The sequence below is a fragment of the Ciconia boyciana genome, chromosome 8 (assembly GCF_034638445.1).
Source record: "Ciconia boyciana chromosome 8, ASM3463844v1, whole genome shotgun sequence".
In the NCBI taxonomy this organism is placed as follows: domain Eukaryota; kingdom Metazoa; phylum Chordata; class Aves; order Ciconiiformes; family Ciconiidae; genus Ciconia; species Ciconia boyciana.
In genome coordinates, this window is record NC_132941.1 from 44,635,085 (window position 1) to 44,657,745 (window position 22,661).

General features: G+C 48.4%; 1 protein-coding gene across 7 annotated transcripts; it reads right to left on the minus strand.

The window, feature by feature from the left end:
• Nucleotides 1-343: 343 nt before the first annotated feature.
• Nucleotides 344-22,304, minus strand: CUEDC2 (CUE domain containing 2). Of its 7 annotated transcripts, none has more exons than XM_072870325.1 (10): nucleotides 22,172-22,304; nucleotides 20,881-21,008; nucleotides 7,272-7,365; nucleotides 6,257-6,400; nucleotides 5,880-5,941; nucleotides 4,286-4,419; nucleotides 2,984-3,154; nucleotides 2,582-2,643; nucleotides 871-931; nucleotides 344-490 (listed from the first exon to the last, which is right to left on the minus strand). In XM_072870325.1, the coding sequence occupies exons 3-10, from the start codon at nucleotides 7,343-7,345 to the stop codon at nucleotides 344-346; spliced, it is 855 nt and encodes a 284-aa protein (XP_072726426.1). In that variant the 5' UTR covers nucleotides 7,346-7,365; nucleotides 20,881-21,008; nucleotides 22,172-22,304. The 7 variants fall into 7 exon arrangements, with proteins under 7 accessions (XP_072726426.1, XP_072726422.1, XP_072726427.1 ...); XM_072870321.1 differs by lacking the exon at nucleotides 344-490 and adding an exon at nucleotides 21,171-21,317 and having other exon boundaries at nucleotides 597-931; nucleotides 22,172-22,252; XM_072870326.1 differs by lacking the exon at nucleotides 344-490 and having other exon boundaries at nucleotides 597-931; nucleotides 6,257-6,353.
• Between the last annotated feature and the right edge of the window lie 357 nt (nucleotides 22,305-22,661).

Consider the following 22,661-nt stretch of genomic DNA (forward strand, 5'->3'; position numbering starts at 1 on the left):
CTCAATTTAAAGCAACAGTGCACACAGACTTGTAAAAAGCTTGCTGCAAAAGCACAAGCCACATCTTAGATCTAAAAATGTCCCATGCAAGGAATAGCAGAGAATGCCCAGGCCCCAGAAAGCCACTGCGGTGTGCCCCTGGGGGCAGAGGGACAGCTACACAAGGAGAAAAGGCTCCTCCTTGTCAGCCGGGTTAGCTGAGGAAGCTGAAAGCAGTGTCCTGGCTCCCAGGTTAGTTCCAGTTAGTGGCAGGTGGAGGAGTCCCCTCATCCCTAGTGCCACGTGTCCATCCTGCCATGCCTGGCCAGTGAGGTGGAGGCTGAAGAGCAGGAGCACCTGGCTGTCAGTGGAACTTGTACTTCCTGGCTGGTTTGAGGCTGATGTAGGTTCTTTTCATCTCCTCGCTCTCAGGCTTCTTGATGTCTTTGTACCTCTCGCCCTTTGTACTCACCACCTGGTTATCAATATAGCGGATCAACTTCTTGGGAGCCTGGAGAGGAAAGACATTAACACCAAGTGGATGGACAGCTACACTGCTATGGAAAGGGAAGGGACAAGCAGAAGCAGAGCTGTGCTCTGCGGCGTGGATGCAGGAAGACTAGGGTGGGCTGCTTTACCCATCCTTTGTGTTGGGAATCTTGGCCAAAACTGGGAAGGAAGCTGTCTGATGGTGGGGGGAGCAGGAGCCACGCTAGTACAGACCCTGTAGCACCTTAGCTAAGCCAATCTTCCCTCTTTGCTGAGTAGCGGGCTCTCTGAATGGTCCTGCCTTTGGCCTGCCCCTTTGCTTTTTGGACTTGTGACCTGATTTTTAAACTTTGTAGCCAAAGGACATTCAAACTGCTGCTGAGCTGGGACTGCTCTTCTTACCTCTTTGGGTGGAGCTGGCCGATGTGTTTTCTGATCGTCTGCACTATCCACCATCATGTATCTGAAACACAAGAAGCATTTAGTGAACACTGTTAACATGCATTGCCTGGGACTATTCACAGCCTATGTCCTTTCTCCCCGGGCTGGTTTGTGGCTGTGCAGTGTGTCCTACTTGCCTAGATTGCAGCTAGAAGCACTTAACGTTCCCCTCTGGATGAAATGGGCAAGAAGCGTGTCATCCTTCTGGTGAGAATCCAGCAGGATTCTCCTGGAGTAGCATCCTTGGCCATATGTGAAGGGTATTGAAAACTCAGGCTGAGAATGCCGATAGCCCCTGCAGAACAGAGAGGTGCCAAGGTCTGGTGTGCTCTGCCATTGGAGCAGCTTTTCTCCTTCTCAGCCCGAGTGATGGCAGCCAAAGGAGACAGGTGAGATTACAGGACCAAGCTGACTGCTTCTGCCCTGAAGAGTCCATGTTCCTTTTACACTCCACCTACTACTTGACTATGAAACAGGTCTGTGCTGGAAGCGACTTCATAAAAGCATCACCTCATTCCCTGTGTGACTGAAACATCAGGGCCCAAGCATTTGCTTGCTGTACTGCTGAGTTACTACTCTTGAGACTTTGGTGCTGGTTTAGCAGGTGGACAGCACAGCTGACCATGACTTCTCCCTCAGTAGTTAGTATAGTTGCTCCTGTGTATTTTCAGCTATGGTGGTCTGCTCTCTGTACCTGTGCTTGAGTGATGTTTAAAGTACAGGATGTTGCCAAAATGTCATTAAAGTGAAGTTCCCAGAAACATAACTAGCAGCCGGTGCTTTTTTGTTCCCTTGCATGTTACTCTGAAAACAAGCCTGCACAGGAGACAGGCAAAGACAAGGATTGCTAATTCTGCCTGGATGTCATTTTGCCTTCCTTTATCTTCCCTAGCCCATCAGCTGTTTATTCTGTCACTGGGGAGGATGTGAAGTGGTGGAAAAGATGTGGCTGGATAGACAAGTGGAATCTGCATGCCTGCAGGAGGATACTCGTGAAAGCTGAGATCTGAAAGCAGATCGATGAAACCAGTGTGGGTTCTCCTATTGAGAATTAAATGCTTTTGGAAATGAATAAAGGTAAACCAATCTAAAGCCACCTTTGTTCCCAAGAAGTCCACAGGGGGACTTCAGACAGGTTTCTTTAAATGCATTGAATTCATACCTTCAGCAACTGAGATTTAATCTTCCCAGTGTTGCTGTACAGGCAGTCTCTTAAAGCTATGTTTAGCCTTGTTTGGACTGTCTCCAAGGATGGAGGTATGAATGAGTTGCTGTAGTTCTACAAGTCACCATGTGTTACCTGAGCTGCAGCACGATGTTTGTGCCTTGAACCTTTAACCTGGACCTCACCTGACAGTACTGTGATTTACATTATACCTGTAGGAGGCTGAAACCTCATACACAGCCAGTGCTGTGACCCAGCCGGTGCAAGTAACCCGTTTCTGTGCCAGAGCTCTAAAAGAAACCCAAACCTGGTTTTTTTTCCCACCTGATGATTATATTTGTGCTTAGACGTGTTTGGCTATACCCAAATCAGCTTCACAGCATCCTTTCTAAGCATCGTACACCCCAAGTTCTTTATAGACCACATTGTCATTCTGACCTTCCCTGAACTGCCACCTCCTCCTTCAGTGGGAGCAGAATAAGCGGTTCTTTGCTGCTGGGTACTTACTTCTGTAGGATAACCTGTTTCAGTTCCTCATGGTTGGGTGCTCTGCGGGGCCGTGCCAGTTCCTGGGAGGAGACAAGGCAGGCACGTGAGTAACACATGTGGGGCGTACAGCTACCCCCCGCTAGCTCGGTGAGCCCAGCTGCTGGTGCAGCACTCCAGCCCCTGTGAGAAGTGGGGTGCCAGCCACAGCTCCGCTGGGTGCTGGCTCGGCTGTGGGCACAGCCTGTACTCGGACAGCCAAGGGAGGGAGAGGGGCTGTTGCTCTGGGTGATCCTCCTGGCTCATTCTGCACAAAGTCCCTGCGGTCAAAGCTTCCATGTGCAGCAGACAGCTGGGACACCTGTTTTTCCCTGAGCTCTGCCCTGCTCCTTGGCCCACTGCCACCAGCTCAGAGTACAGTACCTTCACACTCGCACCTGCTGGGCCAATTTCCACCTTCTCCTCCACCATTAACTGCACTGCCTCCTCCAAGTTCCCCAAGGCCATGGCGAGTGCCTTCTCTGCCTGGCTCACAGTACAGGCTGGGAACATCTCCAGCAGCAGCTCCACCCCATCCTTCAAGTCATCGCCCTCCTAGTTGGAGAAAGAGACAGAGGTAAGTTGGGGATACAGTGAGGAGAGGGCTATTGAAAAGGGCCTCTCTAGTTTTGTGTCGTCAGGAAATTCAGCTTGCTCTTAGCTGAAGACTCTCTCTCTCTCCTTACGAGTGTAACTAAATCCCATTCCTGAAGCTAACAGGGGATTGCATCTTTGCAAGGAGAAAGCATCACTCTTCCTTAATCTCCTCCCCATGTATTTCAACTTTCTTTAAAGTAGGGCTGCTGTGAACTGGCTCACCTGCGTGGCCATGCTATATGTCTCCCGAGGAGTGAGCTTTCTAGACACTATGGTGTGAACACTTGAACTCCGCTCACCTTGTGAAGTTGTATGTGCTTTGATCAGAAAGGGAAGGGACTGCTAAACACAGTGACCTGTGACTACATCATAAGGAAGTGCAGCAGCAGCATTTGCTAGAAGGCTGTGGACACAATGATTGCGCTGCAGAGCCGGAAGAGATTAGTACTGGAGAAACAGCAAGCAGAGCATGGGGGAAGGAGGTGGGGGGGATCTGCCAGGTGCTGCAATGCCTGTAGCATGGGTCATGCTGAATGGTGCTTCAGGATCAGGACCGCTGGGCCAATGACTCAGTGCTGTATAGCTCAGTAAGGTCATAGAGGGTGGGACCGGCTTCTTTGGGACTGACACCCAGATGTGACTGCTTCCTGTGCAGATACTGCACAATAGCTGGGGAGAGAAATGGTGATCCAGCTCAAACTGTGGAGTGAGGCTAGGGGAACAGGGTGAAGCAGGGTGGAGCCTGGCTAATGCTATAGAGGAGGCCCCATGGTGCTTCTGTGGGATCTCTGAGGGCACTGGGACAGGCTCTCTCAACCATTGCTCTGGCTCATCCTTTCCAGTAGCTGGAAAGGGTGAGCCAGAACGATGGCTCATCCCCTTCTGTCAGCACATAATTTTCTTTTTCCACTTACTGACCGAAGTCTTGCTCAGGCCATACAATGGAGGAGATGACAGACATCAGTGATGCCGTGTCACAGCCTATGCTGTGGTTCCTTCCAGAGCCAGAAAATGCCCTCAGGCGGTGCTGGTAGCCTAGTGCCAGGTGACTGTCCCCAGTGCTCCTGCTCCTCTGCAGGGTGCTCATACCTGGGCCCCAGCTCCGTCTGTTGGAGTGCACAGCCTTTCCCCGTTGCAGGCTCCAGCTCCAGGCTCCTGGCCCTTGGTCAGGTCTTCAGAGGGTGCTTCACTCCCGCTTTCCACAGCCTTTTGGCCAGGTTTTTCTTAAAGACATAGTGATATCTCCTGAGGAACAGTCCCACTAAGGCTAGAGCTCTGTGCTTTCTCTTGGCATTAGACTGCTAGTGCATCATGTGCCAAAGCAAATTCCTTCTTAAGTGACAAGACTGGGAAGCACTACTGTTCCTCCTGCCCTCAGCAGGGACAGCTGCAGCACTGCTCACACTGACCTGCAGGAAGGCAGCGCTAGCGCATGCTGGAGTGCCCAAGGGCTGCATTTCCAGGCATTATTGGGTGTAGACTGCTTGCGAATTCTATTCTACCTGTCAATTTTTGGCCCTCTAGCGCTTTGGCTGTGGATACTATGGTATTTTTGTTACATTTCTAAGAATTCCCTGGTGTTTGCTCTAACTTTGAACTAAGGTGTGGTTTTGATTTTAAATTTGGGAATACACACTGGTAGTCCCCAGGCTGTATGTGAGCCAGCACATCCTGTGATCAGGTTACACTGATGCATCTCTCTTTACAGGCTCTTTCTGTGTCACTGTAAGAAGAATCATTTCATCTCTGTTCTGTCCTCTCTAAAACTGGGATGGCGCTGTCCTTCCACACCCTGGCTATATCAGGATCCTCAAAGGGTAGGATGCAGGGGACCAGAGCAGAGCAGTAGGTTTTGTCAAGTTCAAGAAAGCAGCAAGTAAGATAAGACAGGACTGTCTGTTCTATGCTGTGTAGCCTTCTGGCTCCTGTTAAGACAGCAGTGATGTTGCTAGATAAGCAAACCCCAGGCTGGTGTGTCCTGAAAGGTTTAATATCCAGGCATTTCACCCATCTGTTCTTTAGTGGGAAGTACCTTTGGGGCTGATAAATATAGCAATCCAGCTGATCTGGGAATGCTGAGGTTAGAAAGGGCCATTGGGATAGTGTAGTCTTCTGCAGTCCTGCATACTGCAGGCTACAGCACATCATTGCTGATTTTGCATCCGCACCAGGGTTCATGGGTGAATGGGAAGTGAGCTTTGAGGATACTCAAAGTGTAGAAGTGATACACATAATCAGCTGGATTCTCTATTTGATGATGCACCTGACATGGGCTGCCCAGTGGTAGTGTCGCTTAGGCAGATGGCTATCAGAGGCAGGCAGAAATCCTCACTTTCAGAATTAACCTACAGTAGAATTTCAACAAGCAGCTATGTATTTGCTATTTCTTCCTTATTACTCTGGATTTGATTTCAACAGACGTATCTGGAGATCTGGTCCAGTGTTTTTCACCCCAGTATGTCTTGGACAGTATTCCATATGACTCAAACCTCCCATGTATTAATATCAAAAACCCGACTGAACATCACAAAAAAAAAACTGTCAACCAATTCAGGCTACCCTATGAGATCCTAAATGTAGCAAACAAGATTGTATTTTATCCTGTGACATTGCTCAACTCCAAACGCTAATACTGAAAACATGCGCAGAATATACTTTCTTGTGCTGAAATTGTCTAACTCACCTTTGTTGCGAGCTTCACCAAGCCTTTCTGACAGAGAGAACATCATTTCACAAACATCCCCACTGTAAGAGACAGAAGCTGTATAATTAGTGTGAGGAATAAAAGCAGCCTATCCTACTTGGCTACCTCTTTCTATAAAGACAAGGCTTGATGGGAAGCCCAATAAAATAAACTGGTATTTCAGATGGCCAAGGACCTACTTGTAAACCGTACTGGGATTAGCATTTGTGTATTCAGGCAAAGCCTGACTTAATCATAATGGTTTGGTACTAATACCTCTTAAAGTGGGTATAACAAAATAATTTATGGTACTTAGGGACTTGGGTCCAGGCCCCCAGTGCATGGCATGCACATACAAAGCAGTAACACTCACATACCTGTGGATTTCTGCAAAACCAGGAATATATGCCTCCATCATTTCCACAAAAGTGTCCATGTCAAAGGTCTCCTCAGAGGACTCTGGTGAGCCCAGCTCTTCCAGGACACCCGTGATGTAAGAGAAGAAAACATCATCCATCCCACTGGAGACAGAGCGAACACAGGACATGGCAGCAGGGTCAACAGGCCCATTTTTTCTCTCTCTTTGTCTCCATCCCCATTCCCCCTAACCTTGTGTCTTTCTAACAGAGCAGCAGAAGGACCTATGTGGACTGTATCTTATGGGCAGATCCCACCAGTAAAGCCAGGTAGCAAGGTGGTCAGTGGTTGAGTGGGAAGCATTTACAGATAAAATACTGCATGCTGTCCTCCTTCCTGGGCAGCACTGAATGAAACCCCCAGCATCTGCCCAGAGGCTGTGCTCCTGGAGGTGCTTCATCTGAGCTAACCAAAATATTCCAAGTGCTCAAACCCTGACTTTTCTATGCTGACTGGTGTTTCAGGTGAGGTCATCATATTCTGTCAAGTTGCGATTTCTGTGGGATGCAGCGTTCTCTGCTTGCCGTTCTTCACACTTGTGTCACTGCTGCCGCCAGCTGCAAAACCAGCTGCTGTGTTCCAGCCTCAGGGTGGCTGTATCTCTGCATGCAGGCAGAGTTCAAAATAGGGAGAGCCCTGACATAGCATTATGCTGCTCAGAAAGCCCTTTGGAAGCACTGTGGAATGAAGGGAATCCCATATTCTAATGTGTATTACTGGATAGGAAATTAATCATCTTGGTTGTCAAAGAAATGACATTGCTAGATTGCAATGCTAAAAGATAGTTGTTCAAGCATTAATTCACATCAGAGCCTGTGCAAATTACCTGCATCCTGGATCTGACTTAAGGAAAAGCAACACAAAGCACAGGAAAGCTACAAAGCTCCACTTGGAGTTCAGTGTAATGCGCAGGGGGACAATCAGCACAGAGTTCAAGCCAAAACAATTATATTGGATCTTCCTATCTCAACATACCTGAGGTCTGCAGCAGGGATGTGGGCCTGGATGAAGCATGTCAGTGTGTCTCGAATGATTCTTTCAAGCTCCATGTCTCTCTCAACCTTTTTCTCTAAAAAAGAGGAGGAAAAAGAAAACTCCACGTAACTTCAAAGGCAAAAAATAGACCAAAATATCAACAAGATCAAAAGGTAAGCATGGTATAGGCAAGTGTACTCTTCCCATCAGAACAATTCACAAACTCCTCCAATATGTCTTGTCATCCCTGGGTAACAGAGGCAAAGATGTCCACAAAAAGCAGCAGTATGAGGAAATACCAGCCCAAAGCAGCCCAATCTCTTGGGCCTCTCCTGCTCGTGTTGATGCTGGCAGTATGCAGCTGTACTGTACATTTAAAATGTCCCTTCCAGGAAGCAAAGCTGGAAATGCAGATGTGTCCAGCTGCAGGACCTCAGAGACACCTCCTGAGCTGGAATGCTGTGCTGTCTCGCAAGGAAGCAGCGGGTAGTGGGTTTGCAGGCTCAGTGCAGAAAGGGGTGGACCTTCCAGCTAAGAGCATTTGCAGTGATGCTTGGATTCAAAAACAAGTGGGAGGAAGGGTAATGTCTCCTAAAGAAAGGACAACCTAGAGCGTATTTTACAGGGAAATACCAAGCAGGGCACAGACAACTAGTCTGCCAGCCAAAATATCAAAGGTCTCCAGGTCAGGCATGGACTGCCAGTGGAATCCTGCCCAAACAGGAGCCCGTTGTTGTGCTCGGTAAATGAGCCATTCTGCAGTTGATGCAGCTGCAACAAGGGGCGCTTGATAACCCAAAACTCAGGGGAGTTCTAAGAATCACAGAGCTCCTACAGAAGCAATGGCAGAGGGGGGCTGCCCACAGCCTTCCTTCAGCTATCAGTACTGGGCCTGGACTGAATCGGGTAGAAAAAAAACATTCCTTAACCATTCCTTTCCCCTTGGGTCTACAAAGCTGTTGGACAGACAAACTCCTGGCGTAAGCACCGAGTTCTTCCTGTGGAAGGAAACTATCCCTGTGTGTAGAGAAACTGATGTGGTCGCCGGCCAGAGAGCTTCCAAAGGTCATCATGCTCCTACCAGTGCAGCTCCCTCATTTCAACCACACCAGGACCTGACCAGGTCTGTTTGACACAGACCTCACAGAGCAGTCGTGTGGGTTGCTGAGAGACGGTTCCCATGGGAGTTGAAAAGGTTTGGCATTTCCAGAGATGAGACTTCCAGAGCTAGCAGGATATAAAGAAAAACCACCCCATGGTGCTCAGCACTGCTCCTGTGGGGCCTAGAGAGAACCAAAGCCCAGCAGCCTGTTGGCAGGTCCATCTGCAGTCTCGGGGCCCATTCAAGCTCCGCGCTGCACTTGGCCAGCACTGCAGGTGCCAAAAGCACATATGCACTCCTCTGTGGCTGGCCCAGGGAGCACACCCAAGCCAGCCAGACCTGCCTCCGGCTATGGTGACATTGAGGGTCTAGTGACTTGACCCTCGATACTGAGGGAGAAAGCTGTGACATGGGCTTATGCAAAAGTGCTCTGCTGCGTATATGGCATCCCACACTGCATCTCCCTACAGTGACTCCTCATCAAACGCTGTGCTCTTCTACTCTTCAGGGCTTTGAACAGATACAGGTTTTGCTACCTGAAGGACCATCTCTTACTGAATCCCTGTGTCAGTGCCATTCCCTTCGGGCAGTAGGGAGACAAATATGGAAAGAACCTCACAGCAGCGGGACACAAACAGTGAGACATACTCATATAGAAGAACTGCCCCAATTTTCACTGTGTTCAAAGCTAAACACAAAAGCCATCTAATCACCTAAACTTTCCTGCAGCTACTATTAGTATCAACCCTCCTACTGATCTAGATCCAGTAACTAAAAAAGAAGCCAAACCCTTCTTCATATGTGTCTCTCACTTGGGGCAATGAACGAGTTAAAAATGCCGTACCACTATATGACCAACATACATGTATTCAAACACAGCACGTGCAGAAACAGCCAGGGGAAGGCATAATCAGAAAGGAAATTATTTGTTTGCTGTTTTCAGTCTTATGCTAAAAAGTTTCTTTGCCTCCTGTAATTTCAATTAGAAAATTCCCATTTCACAGCATTAGAGGAAAACAACAACCCAGACTTTTTCAGGTAGGAGCTCTTCAAGCAAACACCCCAAGTGAGCTCCCGAGCTTTTATTTTTCAGCCTCACAGGGATCCTTTGTTTGCATTTTTCTCACTTCTGCAGATGTCATGGCCTGCAAGTGTGGAAGCTGGCTGTAAAAACAACCATGTGTAAAAACACCTTTTCCACTCCCCATTTGTTGTTTCTGTGTGTTTTGTGTGTTCTGTAGTGGTGTGACAGAACCAAGTTTATCTTTGTCATCTTTGCAACATACACAGAAAAAAGGTGAGCTTTGTTCTGTCCTCAGACATCAAAAAGCCAGTGATAAGATTTTGAGTCTCTCTGTTGGCAAGAATACTGTCCTGAGCACATGTTTGTCCCACATTTTAAGCTGAATCTGCAAATGCTGGCAACCACCAAGCCCGCTGAACTTGCAAGTACAAGAAAAATAGTTTTCTTTTTAAAGAAATCAGGGATGGAAAATCAACATATAGCAGTCAAAACGTTTTTTCTACCATCACTACTATCAAGAAGAATGCTTCTTTCCTTCTTACTCAGAGTCTTTGTGACATCCTGGGAACCGGAAGTCTAAAAGATTTTGTCCATTTCCATGAAACAGGCCAATATTCTGTAAGAGATAACTGTATAGTAACCAATAACATTTCCTGACAACCCAATTACCTGAACAACAGAGCACAATTCACCATGTCAAAGGCACTTTTGTGAGGTCCATAAATTAGCTGCTGGTAATTTATTCTGATCAATAGAACAGGCAAAGTCACTCATCTCCTTAATCAAAGGCACTTGCAGGCAAGTGTCAGACTGGGACAAGAGAAACACAGAAAAAAATAATTCAGCAACAGGAGTATCGTAGCTATGGCCAGTCACTAACTGGTCTTGAATCCATTCCCCAACCTCTGACAACCACAAGAAATTCTGGTGTGAACTGTTTGAAAATATTCAGGTATTTTCCTGTGAAGTTACCATGCTGTATCTGAACAAAACCTATTTCCTTGTGTCTGTGAGTGGAAAGAAGGCAGCAGGTTTTAATCATTGGGTATAAATTCTCTCTGGCATCTCAGACAAATCCATCCACCAGCACACTCAAATTTAAGGTTTACATCCAGAGAAGGCAAGCTGCCACCTCTAGCCTGCCTTTGAAGAACGGAAACCCTTTAAATGACAAAAGCACAGTCCTACACTGAAGGATAGAAAGCAGCTAGGTGATCAAGTATTTCTTCAAGGGTCAGCCATTGCCCTTTCTCCTGAAGAACCCATCTCCACTCCTATAAAACCAGAGGCACCAAGCAGACAAACACACTTGCATTTGATCATTTATTGCCACAGGGGAGAGATTTTATTCCCCAGTAAATCATAAAATCATAGAATCATTTAGGTTGGAAAGGACCTTTATGTTGGGGCCTTGAACATGTTGAACATATATGAGAAGATCTGAACAAGGGGAAAAAACAGCAAGGGCGCCCTGTCCTTGTACCTTGGGAAAAAGGAAGCGAGAAGATGAGAAAAACAAGTTTAAGGAAGTGTACGACTGCAAACAGGGTGTTGCAGCTCGACTTATCGGCCAATGAAAGTTAAATGGCATTCGCATGCTGGGAGCGTGAAATTTGCTTTTAACCAATCACAATGTGTATGTACTCAGTGTGTCGCGTGGATATGTTTGGCAAACAGATATAAGCAAGGGCAAAAATCATAATAAAGGAGCTTGATTCTACATCATATTGGTGTGCTGTTCTTCTCCAGTCACCCCTTGGGCCGCAACATCTGGTGACCCCGACGTGATAGCACCAGACGCTATCGGAGGACTAATTCCCCTAAGGGGACGGCTAATGCGGACGAGAGATGGGGGGTGAGGATCCCGGCCGCTCGAGAGAAGCGGGTAGCGCGAGACGCTTGTGGCCACGACTGACCGGTGAGTCAGGCAGACCGAGGTCTGGAATTCGGGATGGGAAACGCTGTATCAGCGATTGAAAAGGCAGCCATAGATGGCTTGATGAAACTAGCAGAAAAGGCTGATCATAAACTAGAGCGTACGGACCTCACAGACCTGCTGTTTTGGTGTAGGCGGCGAGGGCTGATTAGTGCGACCTCGCAGGTCTTTGATGATGAACATTGGAAAAACACAGGGCAAGAAATATAGGAAAGTGTCCAAAATGGAACAAAGGGGGCGAAACAGCTGGCGCGAACGTATTGCCAGGTCCGCCTGGTGTTAGAACAACTGCGGGCTGATGCGACCATAACGGGCGCATTACGGAGCGCCATTGTCTCGGCACAATTAGGAGCGGTGGGAACCGCTCATGGGACTGATGGAATGGAAAATCATGATGACACATATGGTGAAGCAGATGACGAGCCACAGGGAGCCGAGTCAGTAGCGACCGGGAGCTCGAGTAGCTGGAACGTGTTGCCTTTGCCACCTGAGGTTGCTGATAGTTCACCCCCTTCCACGAATCCTTTTGTTTCTGCTCCAGTTGGGCGTAAGGGGCCTTATGATGATTTGATCCTGCCATATATGCCGGGGGACGAAGGGCTTCCTAAGCCCAGTGCACCGGCTATGGAAACAATGGAGATAGACCCCGTAAAAATGCCGTTGCCCCTAGAGCCCGGGGAGCTGCCCAATTTTAAGGCACAGGAGGAACTTATGTTGCAGTTGCTAGAAGAAATGAAACGCTTGGGCGGAGGAGCATCTCAGGCCGTTAGAGCTTCTGTTTATGACCGTGCCACAAGTGTGATAAAACAGGGTATAGAGGCGGTGGAGCAGTGGGTGGCAAAAGAGCAAGGTCGGGGGAATCCCGAATCTAATCTCTCGCTAGGAAAACAGCAAAGAGAGCGGCTGATTGAGCAGGCGGAGAAAGGGGAATTAACAGAAGAAGAACTACATACCTTTCTAAAATCCCGCTTTGGTCCCGGAGAAGGGTTAACCACAGGGGAGAGGCGTAGAATTCAGGGAGGACAAGGGGGTCTTCCGGGTAGGAGCTTAACTAGGAGGCTCCCTGACGGCTCACAGTCTGGTCCGGCCGTGACGCGACCGCGAGAACCGCCACGAGATTTAAACTTTGATGCAAAAACAAGGTGGCGGGGCATTGTAACCAACGCGCAGTTAGAAGGGGATTTTACCTTTGAACCGTTATTATCGGCACCCGTAATTACGACTATGAACGGACGGAAGTGGCGGCCTTTGGACTGGAATCTTATTCAAAAGATGCAGAATTCTATCTTGAGTTATGACATTGATAACAAGCTGGTGAGGCGGCAGGTGCAAGCTCTGTTTAAATATCAGGATTTGGTCCCTTCAGATACTTGGGCGATAATGGAACTGATACTTGGGCCCACCTCATTTACGCTGTTTTTGACAAAATGGCAAGAAATATTAGAGAATCATCAGTTAGAAAATATTAATCTCCCCCAAGAAGGCGCCTGGCCACGTTGCAACAAATGATGGGTTCCGGAGAATACCGAGACCCTCAGAGGCAAGCGGCGCTCCACCCCAGAATCTTAGGGCAGTCAAAGGCGGCCGCTTTGGAGGCATTTGAAGCGCTTCCTCAAATCGGGAGACCGAGTCCGCCTTACATCAAGATAACTCAGGGTGTGGGAGAACCATTTTTGTCTTTTGTTGATAAGGTACGAGAGGCTGTAGAAGCAGCGCCCAATGTACCTCCGGAGATGAAAACCATTATGGTTAAGGAGGTGGTCGTCCAAAACGCAAATACTAGCTGCAAAAAAATTATAGCTGCTCAACCCGCTACAGCCTCCCTTTTACAGTTGGTAGAGGCGTGCTCCCGTGCGCCCTGGGAAGACGAGAGAAAAAAGACAAAAATTCATGCGGAAGCCATGACAGTGGCTTTGAAGCAAGGATTGCAGGGTAAGGGAGATCGAGGGCCAAATTGTTATAACTGTGGACAACCTGGTCACTGGAAAAAGAATTGTCCGCAAAAGCGGACCCCACCACGAAAGGGTGCTACAGCTCCGGGTTTTTCGGGAACTTGCATGAGATGCGATAAGTTCGGGCACAAGGCACAGAAATGCCGGTCACGGTTTAAAAAGGATGGTACGCCCCTGAGTAGTGCGGAAAACGGGAAGAGCCGCGGCCCAAGCGCGGCGAACAAGTACTCGTCCAACCCAGCCCAAATGGCCAATCTGGCTGCCTCGACCAGCTCGCAGCAGCCACCTCAGGAAGCGCCGGAGTCGATCTAGCCCTGGCAAGATCAGTAAGCATTACGTCAAGTGAGGTCCAGGTGCTGGATACCACCGCCAAAGGGCCCTTAAGGCAAGGTTTATCAGCTTTACTTATAGGAAAGTCCTCAATCAGTCGTCAAGGCATACTTGTTCTACCCAAACTAATCGATGCGGACTATACAGGTATAATTAAAATTATGGTAAAGGTTTTCTCTCCCCCCGTAACTATCCCACAAGGCAGTAAAATTGCACAGCTAATACCGTTTAAAGGCATGGTGCCAAAGAAAAACCCAAACAATCGGGAGGAGAAAGGTTTTGGGAGCACCGGCAACAATCTGGTACTATTTACAGCCCGGGTTGGATCTAAGCGCCCGGAAAGAAGAGTTAACATATGGCAAGGAAATGAGTCCTTGCAAGAGGCGATGAATTTGCCAGACATTAAAATGATGATAGACATGGGCTCTGATATTACTATAATCCCATTACAATCATGGCCATCACAGTGGCCACTTATGAGCGTTGGCGACACCATCACAAGGATAGGAGGAAACCAAGCAACGCGACAAAGTGCGAACTGGTGTCTAATCACTGACGACGAAAACAACCAAGCCTAGGTCCGGCCCTATGTGGTAAAGACCCCTCTATGGATATTGGGCCGGGACGTACTTTCCCAGTGGGGACTAGAGCTCAGGTCAACGCCTTTTGCGGGGCAGTCACTGGGGGAAAGGGCCTACCCGTATTAAAATTACAATGGACGACCAGCGACCCAGTTTGGGTAGCCCAGTGGCCGCTCACCACGGAGAAACTTGAGCCCTTACATCAACTGGTAAAGGAACAATTGAAGCTGGGGCATCTTCGCCCATCAACAAACAACTAGAATACCCCTATTTTTGTGATCCGCAAAAAATCGGGGAAATGGCGCCTGTTACATGATTTACGAACAGCCAACGCCGTCATGAGAGATATGGGGGCGCTTCAACCTGGACTACCATCCCCAGCTGCCTTGCCCAAGAATTGGCACCTATTAGTAATTGACTTAAAGGACTGTTTTTTCTCCATCCCATTACATCCAAAAGATACGGAGAAATTTGCGTTTAGTGTACCCAAAATAAATAATAGTGGCCCGGCACAGCGGTACGAGTGGACTGTTTTACCGCAAGGTATGAAGAATAGCCCGACCATTTGCCAATGGTTTGTGGACTTAGCATTACAACCATGGAAAAAACAGTTTCCGAAGACACTAGTCTACCATTATATAGACGATATCTTAATAGCCTCAATAGATCCACTCGCTACGCAGGCAGAGCAGCAGTTATGGAACAGTTTGGAAGCATATGGGTTAAAGGTGGCAAAAGAAAAGGTTCAACGTGTCGCACCCTGGACATATTTGGGCATGACAGTGACCAATGCCCGAATCCGTCCCAAAAAACTACAACTAACCCCCACTATTCGCAACGTCAACGACGTCCAGAAATTGGTAGGGGACATTCAGTGGATACGCACATGGTGCGGAATCACCAACAACGAAATGTCTCCTTTGCTGGAAATGCTAAAAGACTCTTCAGACCCCGCTCAGCCCAGGACCTTAACAAATGAGGCATTGGGGACCCTCGAAAGCATCGAGCAAAAGATTGCTCGGAGCCAAACTTATAGATACCAACCACAACTGCCAATCTATATTGCCATATACCAGAAAGTAAAATATCTCAGGAATAATTTTACAACAGAATAAAGCCTCTATTTTTATTTTGGAATAGGTCTTCCCTCCAGCAAGACCAACTGCATCTATACAATCCTATGTGGATACTGTCAGCGCCTTATTGTTAAAGGCTAAAAAGAGAGTCCGTTTGGTATTTGGCATAGAGCCATCGCTGATCTATTTGCCATGGAAGACGCAAGACATATTGGAATTTTGGACAGATCGAAGTATAACTTTCGCTATTGCCACACATGGCATTCCTCTTAGTGTGCATTACTCAGCGCATCCATTGTTTAAAACGGCCCTGTCCCTAGGGGAGCGTCCAGTCATTGCTTCCGCCCCCCTGGAACAGGCCCGTACAGTGTTTACTGACGCCAGCGGTAAAACGGGGAAATATGGATACGCCTGTTGGGAGGACGGCCGATGGAAGGCAGAAATCAGACAAAGGCAGGGTGTCTCGGTCCAAGTGTTAGAACTACAAGCAGTAGTACTTGATACTCACTCATTTACTACTAAGTCGCTGAATATTGTTACAAACTCCATCTACATAGCGGGATTGGTGAACTGCCTAGAATATGCCTTTTTAGGGCATGTGAGGAACAACGATATCTATGCCTTATTAGTCCAACTAAAAGGCCAGCTGAAGGAAAGACGCCATCCTCTCTGGTGTACCCATATTCGCAGTCATACGGGGTTAACAAGGTTTCTAGCAGAAGGCAATTCACATATTGACGGACTTGTCTCTGCCGTAACCCGACAGCAAGACCCTATGGTCCAAGCTCAGCAATCCCACACATTTTTCCACCAGTCCGCTAGAGCATTAAAAAGGGAGTTTAACATCACAAAACCCCAGGCACGCGCGATTATCGCGGCCTGCCCAGACTGTGCTCGCATAGCGCCACTTCAACCCTATGGAGTGAACCCACGTGGATTGCAACCGAAACAATTGTGGCAAACTAACGTAACAGACCTGCCCAGTTTTGGTCAACTGAAGCATGTCCATGTCACGGTTGACACATGTAGCAAGGCAATATGGGCCACGGCCACCCCTTCTACATCATTTAAATATGTTAAACAACATTGGCTGGCTGCCTTTGCGGTCCTAGGCCGTCCAGAGGAGATAAAAACAGACAACGAGCCTGCCTATACTAGTCGAGCCTGTGCACAATTTTTGGCAGACTAGAAGATTATCCATAAAACCGGTATCCCCTATAATAGTACAGAGCAAACCATCATTGAGCGTCGACACCAAGATCTGAAACGACTTATCCTTGTTTTGAAAAAGGAGGGGGAGAGTTCCCCCCAAAACGTAGTAATGAAGGCATGTCACGTGCTTAATTGGAAAAATGTAGTAGGAGGAAAAGACGAACCAAATGATGTACCAATGAGACTCCACTTGGGCAATAATCCAGCTGATTTCTCGCGTTTTGTAGTAGATGTAGAGGTATAGGATCCTGTATCGGGAACTTGGAAAGATCTGTATAAATTATTAACCTGGGGTCGAGGATATGCTTGTGTCGTTACAGGTGATAAGGCACGGTGGGTACCTGCAAAGTGGGTGCGGCCGAAGGTGACCGACAAGAAGGAAAAGACCTGAAACAGCAGGATTGTGAAAGCTTATTGATGACAACACTGTGAAAGCATCTCGACTGCAAAATGCTCGACAGAATAATATTTGTATTGTTAATTGGTGTTGCTTGTGGGCTTTTGCAGAGCCAGTATAACCCGCAGGATAACGTGTGGGTAACATTTGCTAATGTAACTGGGCAAGAGGCCTTTTGTTTAAGCTTGGGAAGTGCTAAGAACCCCTTTCGCACATGCTTGATCGGAGTCCCTGTGTGGGAGGTTGCCGAGTTTAAAGGATGGGTAGAATCAACGTTGAATATTAGCTCATATGATAGCCTGAATGAAACGTGCACAAAATGGAACAGGGGTGGTTAGCAGTCAACAGCTGGCAGATGGTAGTGCGCAGTGCTGTTTGATTTCTAGCCTAAACACAACCTTAAAATCCCCCCCTGAGGAATTGGATCTTTTTGGAAGCCTTAACGCCACTAATGCCACGAATGGCAGACGTGGGTGGCTATCCTTTGTACCCATAAGCGAAAAGAACTTTAACACAAATAGAGTAGGTTGGGCTACTCTGGACTCGAGCCTACAGTCTTCCGAAGTGTTGAACAATCTGTACTCCAGCTGTAACGGCAGTCAGCTTTCTGAACCAAGGGCATTGCCAAGAGGCATATTTCTCATATGTGGAGACCGTGCATGGAATGGCATACCAGCCTATCCCCAAGGCGGCCCGTGTTACTTAGGAAAATTATCCTTATTTCACCCAAATCTAACAGCACTAATACAATGGGGACGCAATTCGAGCCGTTCAAAACGGTCTGTCCATGAATTAAATTGTAACGAAATAGGGGATCCTACATTCTGGTCTAAAACAGGGAGTTTCTTCTCCTCCCTCTTGACACCTGGCTTGGCAGCAGCAAAAGCAATGGCGGTAGCAAAACAATTGGCCTGTTGGACAAAAAACGAATTGAACACAACCTCGGAGGTTTTGGACATGCTGACCCAAGATGTCCAAAGTGTCAACCATGCAGTCCTGCAAAATCGGGCCGCAATTGACTTTTTGCTGCTAGCTCAAGGTCACAGATGTGAGGAATTTGAAGGGATGTGTTGTATGAATCTATCAGAGCACTCTAGCTCTATTCATGACAAGATCAAGCAGATGCGAGACGGGTTGCAGCACTTAAAGGAGGAATCAGGGCTGGGTATTGAGGGATGGTTAAGGGGTTTGGAAATTGGCCCCTGGCTTCGCAGTATAATAATGATGCTTGCAGGACCCATTTGATAATTTTGGCTATTTTGTTATTTGGTCCCTGTATTATACGCTGTGTTCAAAATCGATTAGAGGCCATAAGTCACGCAGTATTTGAAAAAAGAGGGGGAGATGTTGGGGCCTTGAACATGTTGAACGTATATGAGAAGATCTGAACAAGGGGAAAAAACAGCAAGGGCGCCCTGTCCTTGTACCTTGGGAAAAAGAAAGCGAGAAGATGAGAAAAACAAGTTTAAGGAAGTGTACGACTGCAAACAGGGTGTTGCAGCTCGACTTATCGGCCAATGAAAGTTAAATGGCATTCGCGTGCTGGGAGCGTGAAATTTGCTTTTAACCAATCACAATGTGTATGTACTCAGTGTGTCGCGTGGATATGTTTGGCAAACAGATATAAGCAAGGGCAAAAATCATAATAAAGGAGCTTGATTCCACATCATATTGGTGTGCTGTTCTTCTCCAGTCACCCCTTGGGCCGCAACACCTTTAAGATCATCAAGTCCAACCGTTAACCTAGCACTGCCAAGTCCACCACTGAACCATGTCCCTAAGCGCCACATCTACACGTCTTAAATACCTCCAGGGATGGTGACTCAAAAGAGACTGTCCTTACAAAACTTAATATCTAGGAGATCTGTAATGCACAATGGTCTTGGCTGAATGAGGCTTCTGGAAGACAAGTCCTGAAGGTCCTCCGGCCTTTCAGATTTGGTGGGTATTTTCTTGAAATAGAGGGAGCTGATTAACAACCTTTGTACAAACATTTTGAAATAGATTCTTCAAGGAACAAACTGATGTTGCTGCATGTTCCTTCCAACATAGCCAAGTTTAGAGTTACGTAACTCAGGACACCACACCACCTTATGTATTATACCTTCAAATGCAACATTTTTTCCAGTGGTGACCTGCAATAGTTAAGGTGGAGATTTACTAGAAGGGCTTATCCTATGTGCACAGTTTTGTGGAGGAGTGATTTATAATGCACTGAACGATCTAAAACCCAGAGGCATGAGCAATCACTCTCCTGAGAGCTCAATTTTACTGAAAAGGTGGCATCATTGCTTTAAACTTCCAGCCATAATTGCAATGTGGATTTTAAGATCACTTCGGTAGTTGACAGCTGATTCAATTATGTTTATGAAAGTCCTTCTGCATTTTTTGTCATTATAACGTGGGGTCTGCTTAACATGTTGCACAGAATCTATTTTTTAAAACGTACAGTCAAGAAATGGTATTCCTATTGCTCTGCTCTCAGCTAGAGCCTCACAGTTTTGCAATGTCAGAACAAGAGACCTTCAACCCTCAGAAATCCTTGTCACTTTTCAGACCGTCTTTAAACACAGGGGTTTATTATTAAAGAATGAGCACTGGAGCACTGTATGTCATCTTATTAAGACAGGCTTGGTTTGAAATATCAGGACTGCTTACTTCATCCACATACTATCATGTGGCATACTTATTTCCTCACCTCAGGCAGAGAAAAGTTGTATTAGTTCTTAAAATGTGAATGGGAAAATTATTCATTTTCTGTACTAGATACTTTGGCCAGCAGCTCAACAGAGTTTGCCACCCTACTGTCTGTCTTGAGAACCTGATAATCTCCATCACCCTTGCATTCTCCTTCCCAACATGTTAATGTCAAATTTAGGGGTTTTTTTGTAAAACAGCTGCAGAAATAATACCCCTCTAAAAGTAACATTATCTTTGTGGTGCCTGAAATATCTGTTTATGCTATATTCAAGAAAAGTTGGCTGCTTTTTGTACAAATCATATGAATCTGCCTTCCTTTAAAAAAAAAAAGGGTGAAAATCTGAAATGTTTGCATACAGCTAGATCATTTCCGAAGGCTCTTTTGACTCAAATTTCAGTAATGATTCTCAAATGGCCAATGTGATGGGATGGGAATGATTGATTGCGCCTTGGACTTTATATTAACAAGACAGACTTGAGGAGAGCAATTTAGGAAAATGTTTCTGAGCTGAGAGGAACTGCCATTCGGATGTATATCAACTTTTACGAGATCATAAATTTGCCTACCAATGAGCTGAGGTTTCTGCATGTGGAAGGAGATGGGTGTTACACACTTTGGATGTTTCTCAGAAGAGGGTAGAGAAAGTTTAGGTAAAACTGATTCTGCTGGGGGATTGACTAAAACACCTTGAGACGGTTCCTTTAGCTCAAGTTTCAGTAATTATTCTTAAGTAAGTAATGGGACAGGGATGGTTCACTGTGCTCTCTTTGAAAACCTGTTATGCAAAAGCACAGAGCACATCTCATACAGCTCTGTGCGTGCGTGCATGCCTGTGCTTGGGGAAGTGCGGATCCCTGGGATATAAGGAGCTGTCAGTGTAGCCTGTGCTATACAGCCTCAGAGGAAATCTCTCAAAAGCCAGACCTGCAGGACAGAGAGTGAGCTGTGGCGATATTCCACTGAACTACTTTACCTCCTGAAACTTTGCTTGCTTAAAAGAAAACCTTCCAGATGTAATTTCAGTGCTCCCATTTTTTGTTTTGCTTGCTAAAGAAGTCCCTGAAAGGACTTTCATGGTGTGGTTGCTATGGGAAAGCAGGCTGAGGTCATCGTGCATGTTAAGACAATTAACTACTTAATGCTCTAACATTAAAATTAAGGCTTTTGTTAATAACTTAGTCCCAACTAAATTACAGTAATAGAAGATAGTAATGCCAGTGGCCAGACTTTTCCCTCCCCCCAAGAGCTACGCCGGACGGCTGCACTTGGGTGGTGCTCTGCTGGCACATGGCCCTTACCTGAGCAGAAGTATCGGCCGTGCGAGGACCTCGGCTCACGACCAGTGTTTATGAGTCACTTCAGTGCCTGCAGAAGGGTCGACGGTCCATCCTATGACTGCTTGGCCCAAGCCAAGAACGAGGGAGCCCTTTATGGGAAAGGAAAGCTGAATTAGCTGGACAGGGAGCACAACAGAATTGTTCTCTGTAGATTGGTGTCTTTATGCTTTATGTCACTTGTCACTGCTTTCCCTAATGCAAAGGGTACAGCTTTATCCTTTGGAATAACATGTACTATGTGAAAGGCTAACCTGGATGTGAGAACAGCATACTTGTCAGCCTTCAAATTCACTGCCACGTTGGGATGTTGTTCAACATTTACAATTTCTGTGCTAAGGCCTGCGGTGGTCTCTGAACATCACGGATGTATTCCAGAAGCACCGATGGCCTCATCGCCACTGTGAAACAGAACTTGTTTCTGCTGGCTTTAACAGGACAGGCCAGAAAGCTTGCGCTGGGTTTCCCTGCTGCCGCTTCTGCGTACTCATGGCACACGGCCACGGCCACAGCATCGCACAGCCCCACGCTGGGTAAGTGGCTGGTGTTTATCTTAAGCTATAATATTATACCCAACTGTTGGCTGGGCAACTTTGGGACGGTATTTATTTTCGCTCTGTCTGCTTCCCCTTACTAGCGGGCAAGAATTACCTCAGGGGAGCTTGAGAATTTGGCAATAGAGTGCCCGAAACAAGCTCCGTGAGCCCACCGAGCTCCAGCCCAACACCACACGCCCCTCGGTGCCCCTCACCGCGTCCGAATTTCCACGCCACCTGCAAAACGCGTTTGCTCACACCGCAGACGCCCGTGCGGGTACATCCCCCAGCCCGAGGCGGGCGGCTCACGGCCTGCGGGCGCTGCCCCCGCCCCGGTGCCTTTCCCCGGGCAGCGGCCGGCTCCCCGCACCTGCCGGCGCGTCCGCGCCTTGCGGTGCCCGGGATTAAGCCAAGCGCCCGGACTTCTCAGGCTCCCGCGCTCCACCGAGGCGCCGCCGCGGGGACACCGGCCGCGGCGGTGACAGGGGGCTGCAGGCCGGCTCCTCGCAGCCCGCCGGCAGCGGGGCCCCGGAGGCCGCCGCCGCTGGTCGCCGGGTCCCGGCCCGCCGCCCCTCCGCGCGGCCTGCCGGGGCCACCTCCGCCCCGGGGGCCCCGCTCGCCCCCGCCCGCTCCCCCGCTCCCGGCGGCCCCGCGGAGGGAGGGGTCGGGCGCGCGCCGCCGGCGGCGGCGGCGGCGGCCGGGGTGGGGGCAGGGGTCACCTGATCGCCCGCGCGCCCCCGCCGCGGCCTCGCTCCCTCCCGGCGCAGGTCCCGCGCGGCGCGGTTGAAAGCGTCACGTGGCCGCGCCTGCCGCCAGTCATAGAGGCGGACGCGGGAGGGTAGAGCGGCTTCGTCCTGGAGCGCTCCGGCGCCGCCATCTTGGTTGTGGGCAGGAGCCGCGAGGCGGCGTCTCCGTACCGCCGGGCTCGGTGCCCCCCCCCCCCCCCCGAGCCGCTCGCCGCGGAGGCCTGAGGAGCCGGCGTGCCTCCCAAGCGTCGGTGTGCCCCGGAGAGTCCCTGCCAGTGTCCGGGCTGGGGCCCCGAGGCAAGCGGGGTACGGGGCAGCACCTGGGGCGAAGGCAGAGAGGAAACAAAACAAGGCACAGGGTGGCAGCCGCGAGCGTGCCCAGGCCTGGGTGGTACAAAAGCGTCTTTGTGGGGCCCGGGAACATGGCGGTGCCTTGCGGAGTCACCCTGATAAAGACCGAGTG

Excerpts from the sequence above, each read along its gene's own strand:
- CUEDC2 (XM_072870320.1), bottom strand. The coding sequence starts at position 7,345 with ATGGAGCTTGAAAGAATCATTCGAGACACACTGACATGCTTCATCCAG. Across the intron at positions 5,942-6,256 it reads GGTTTTGCAGAAATCCACAG|TGGGGATGTTTGTGAAATGA; the intron begins GTATGTGAGTGT and ends TGTCTCTTACAG. Across the intron at positions 3,155-4,285 it reads CAGACGGAGCTGGGGCCCAG|GAGGGCGATGACTTGAAGGA; the intron begins GTATGAGCACCC and ends TTCTCCAACTAG.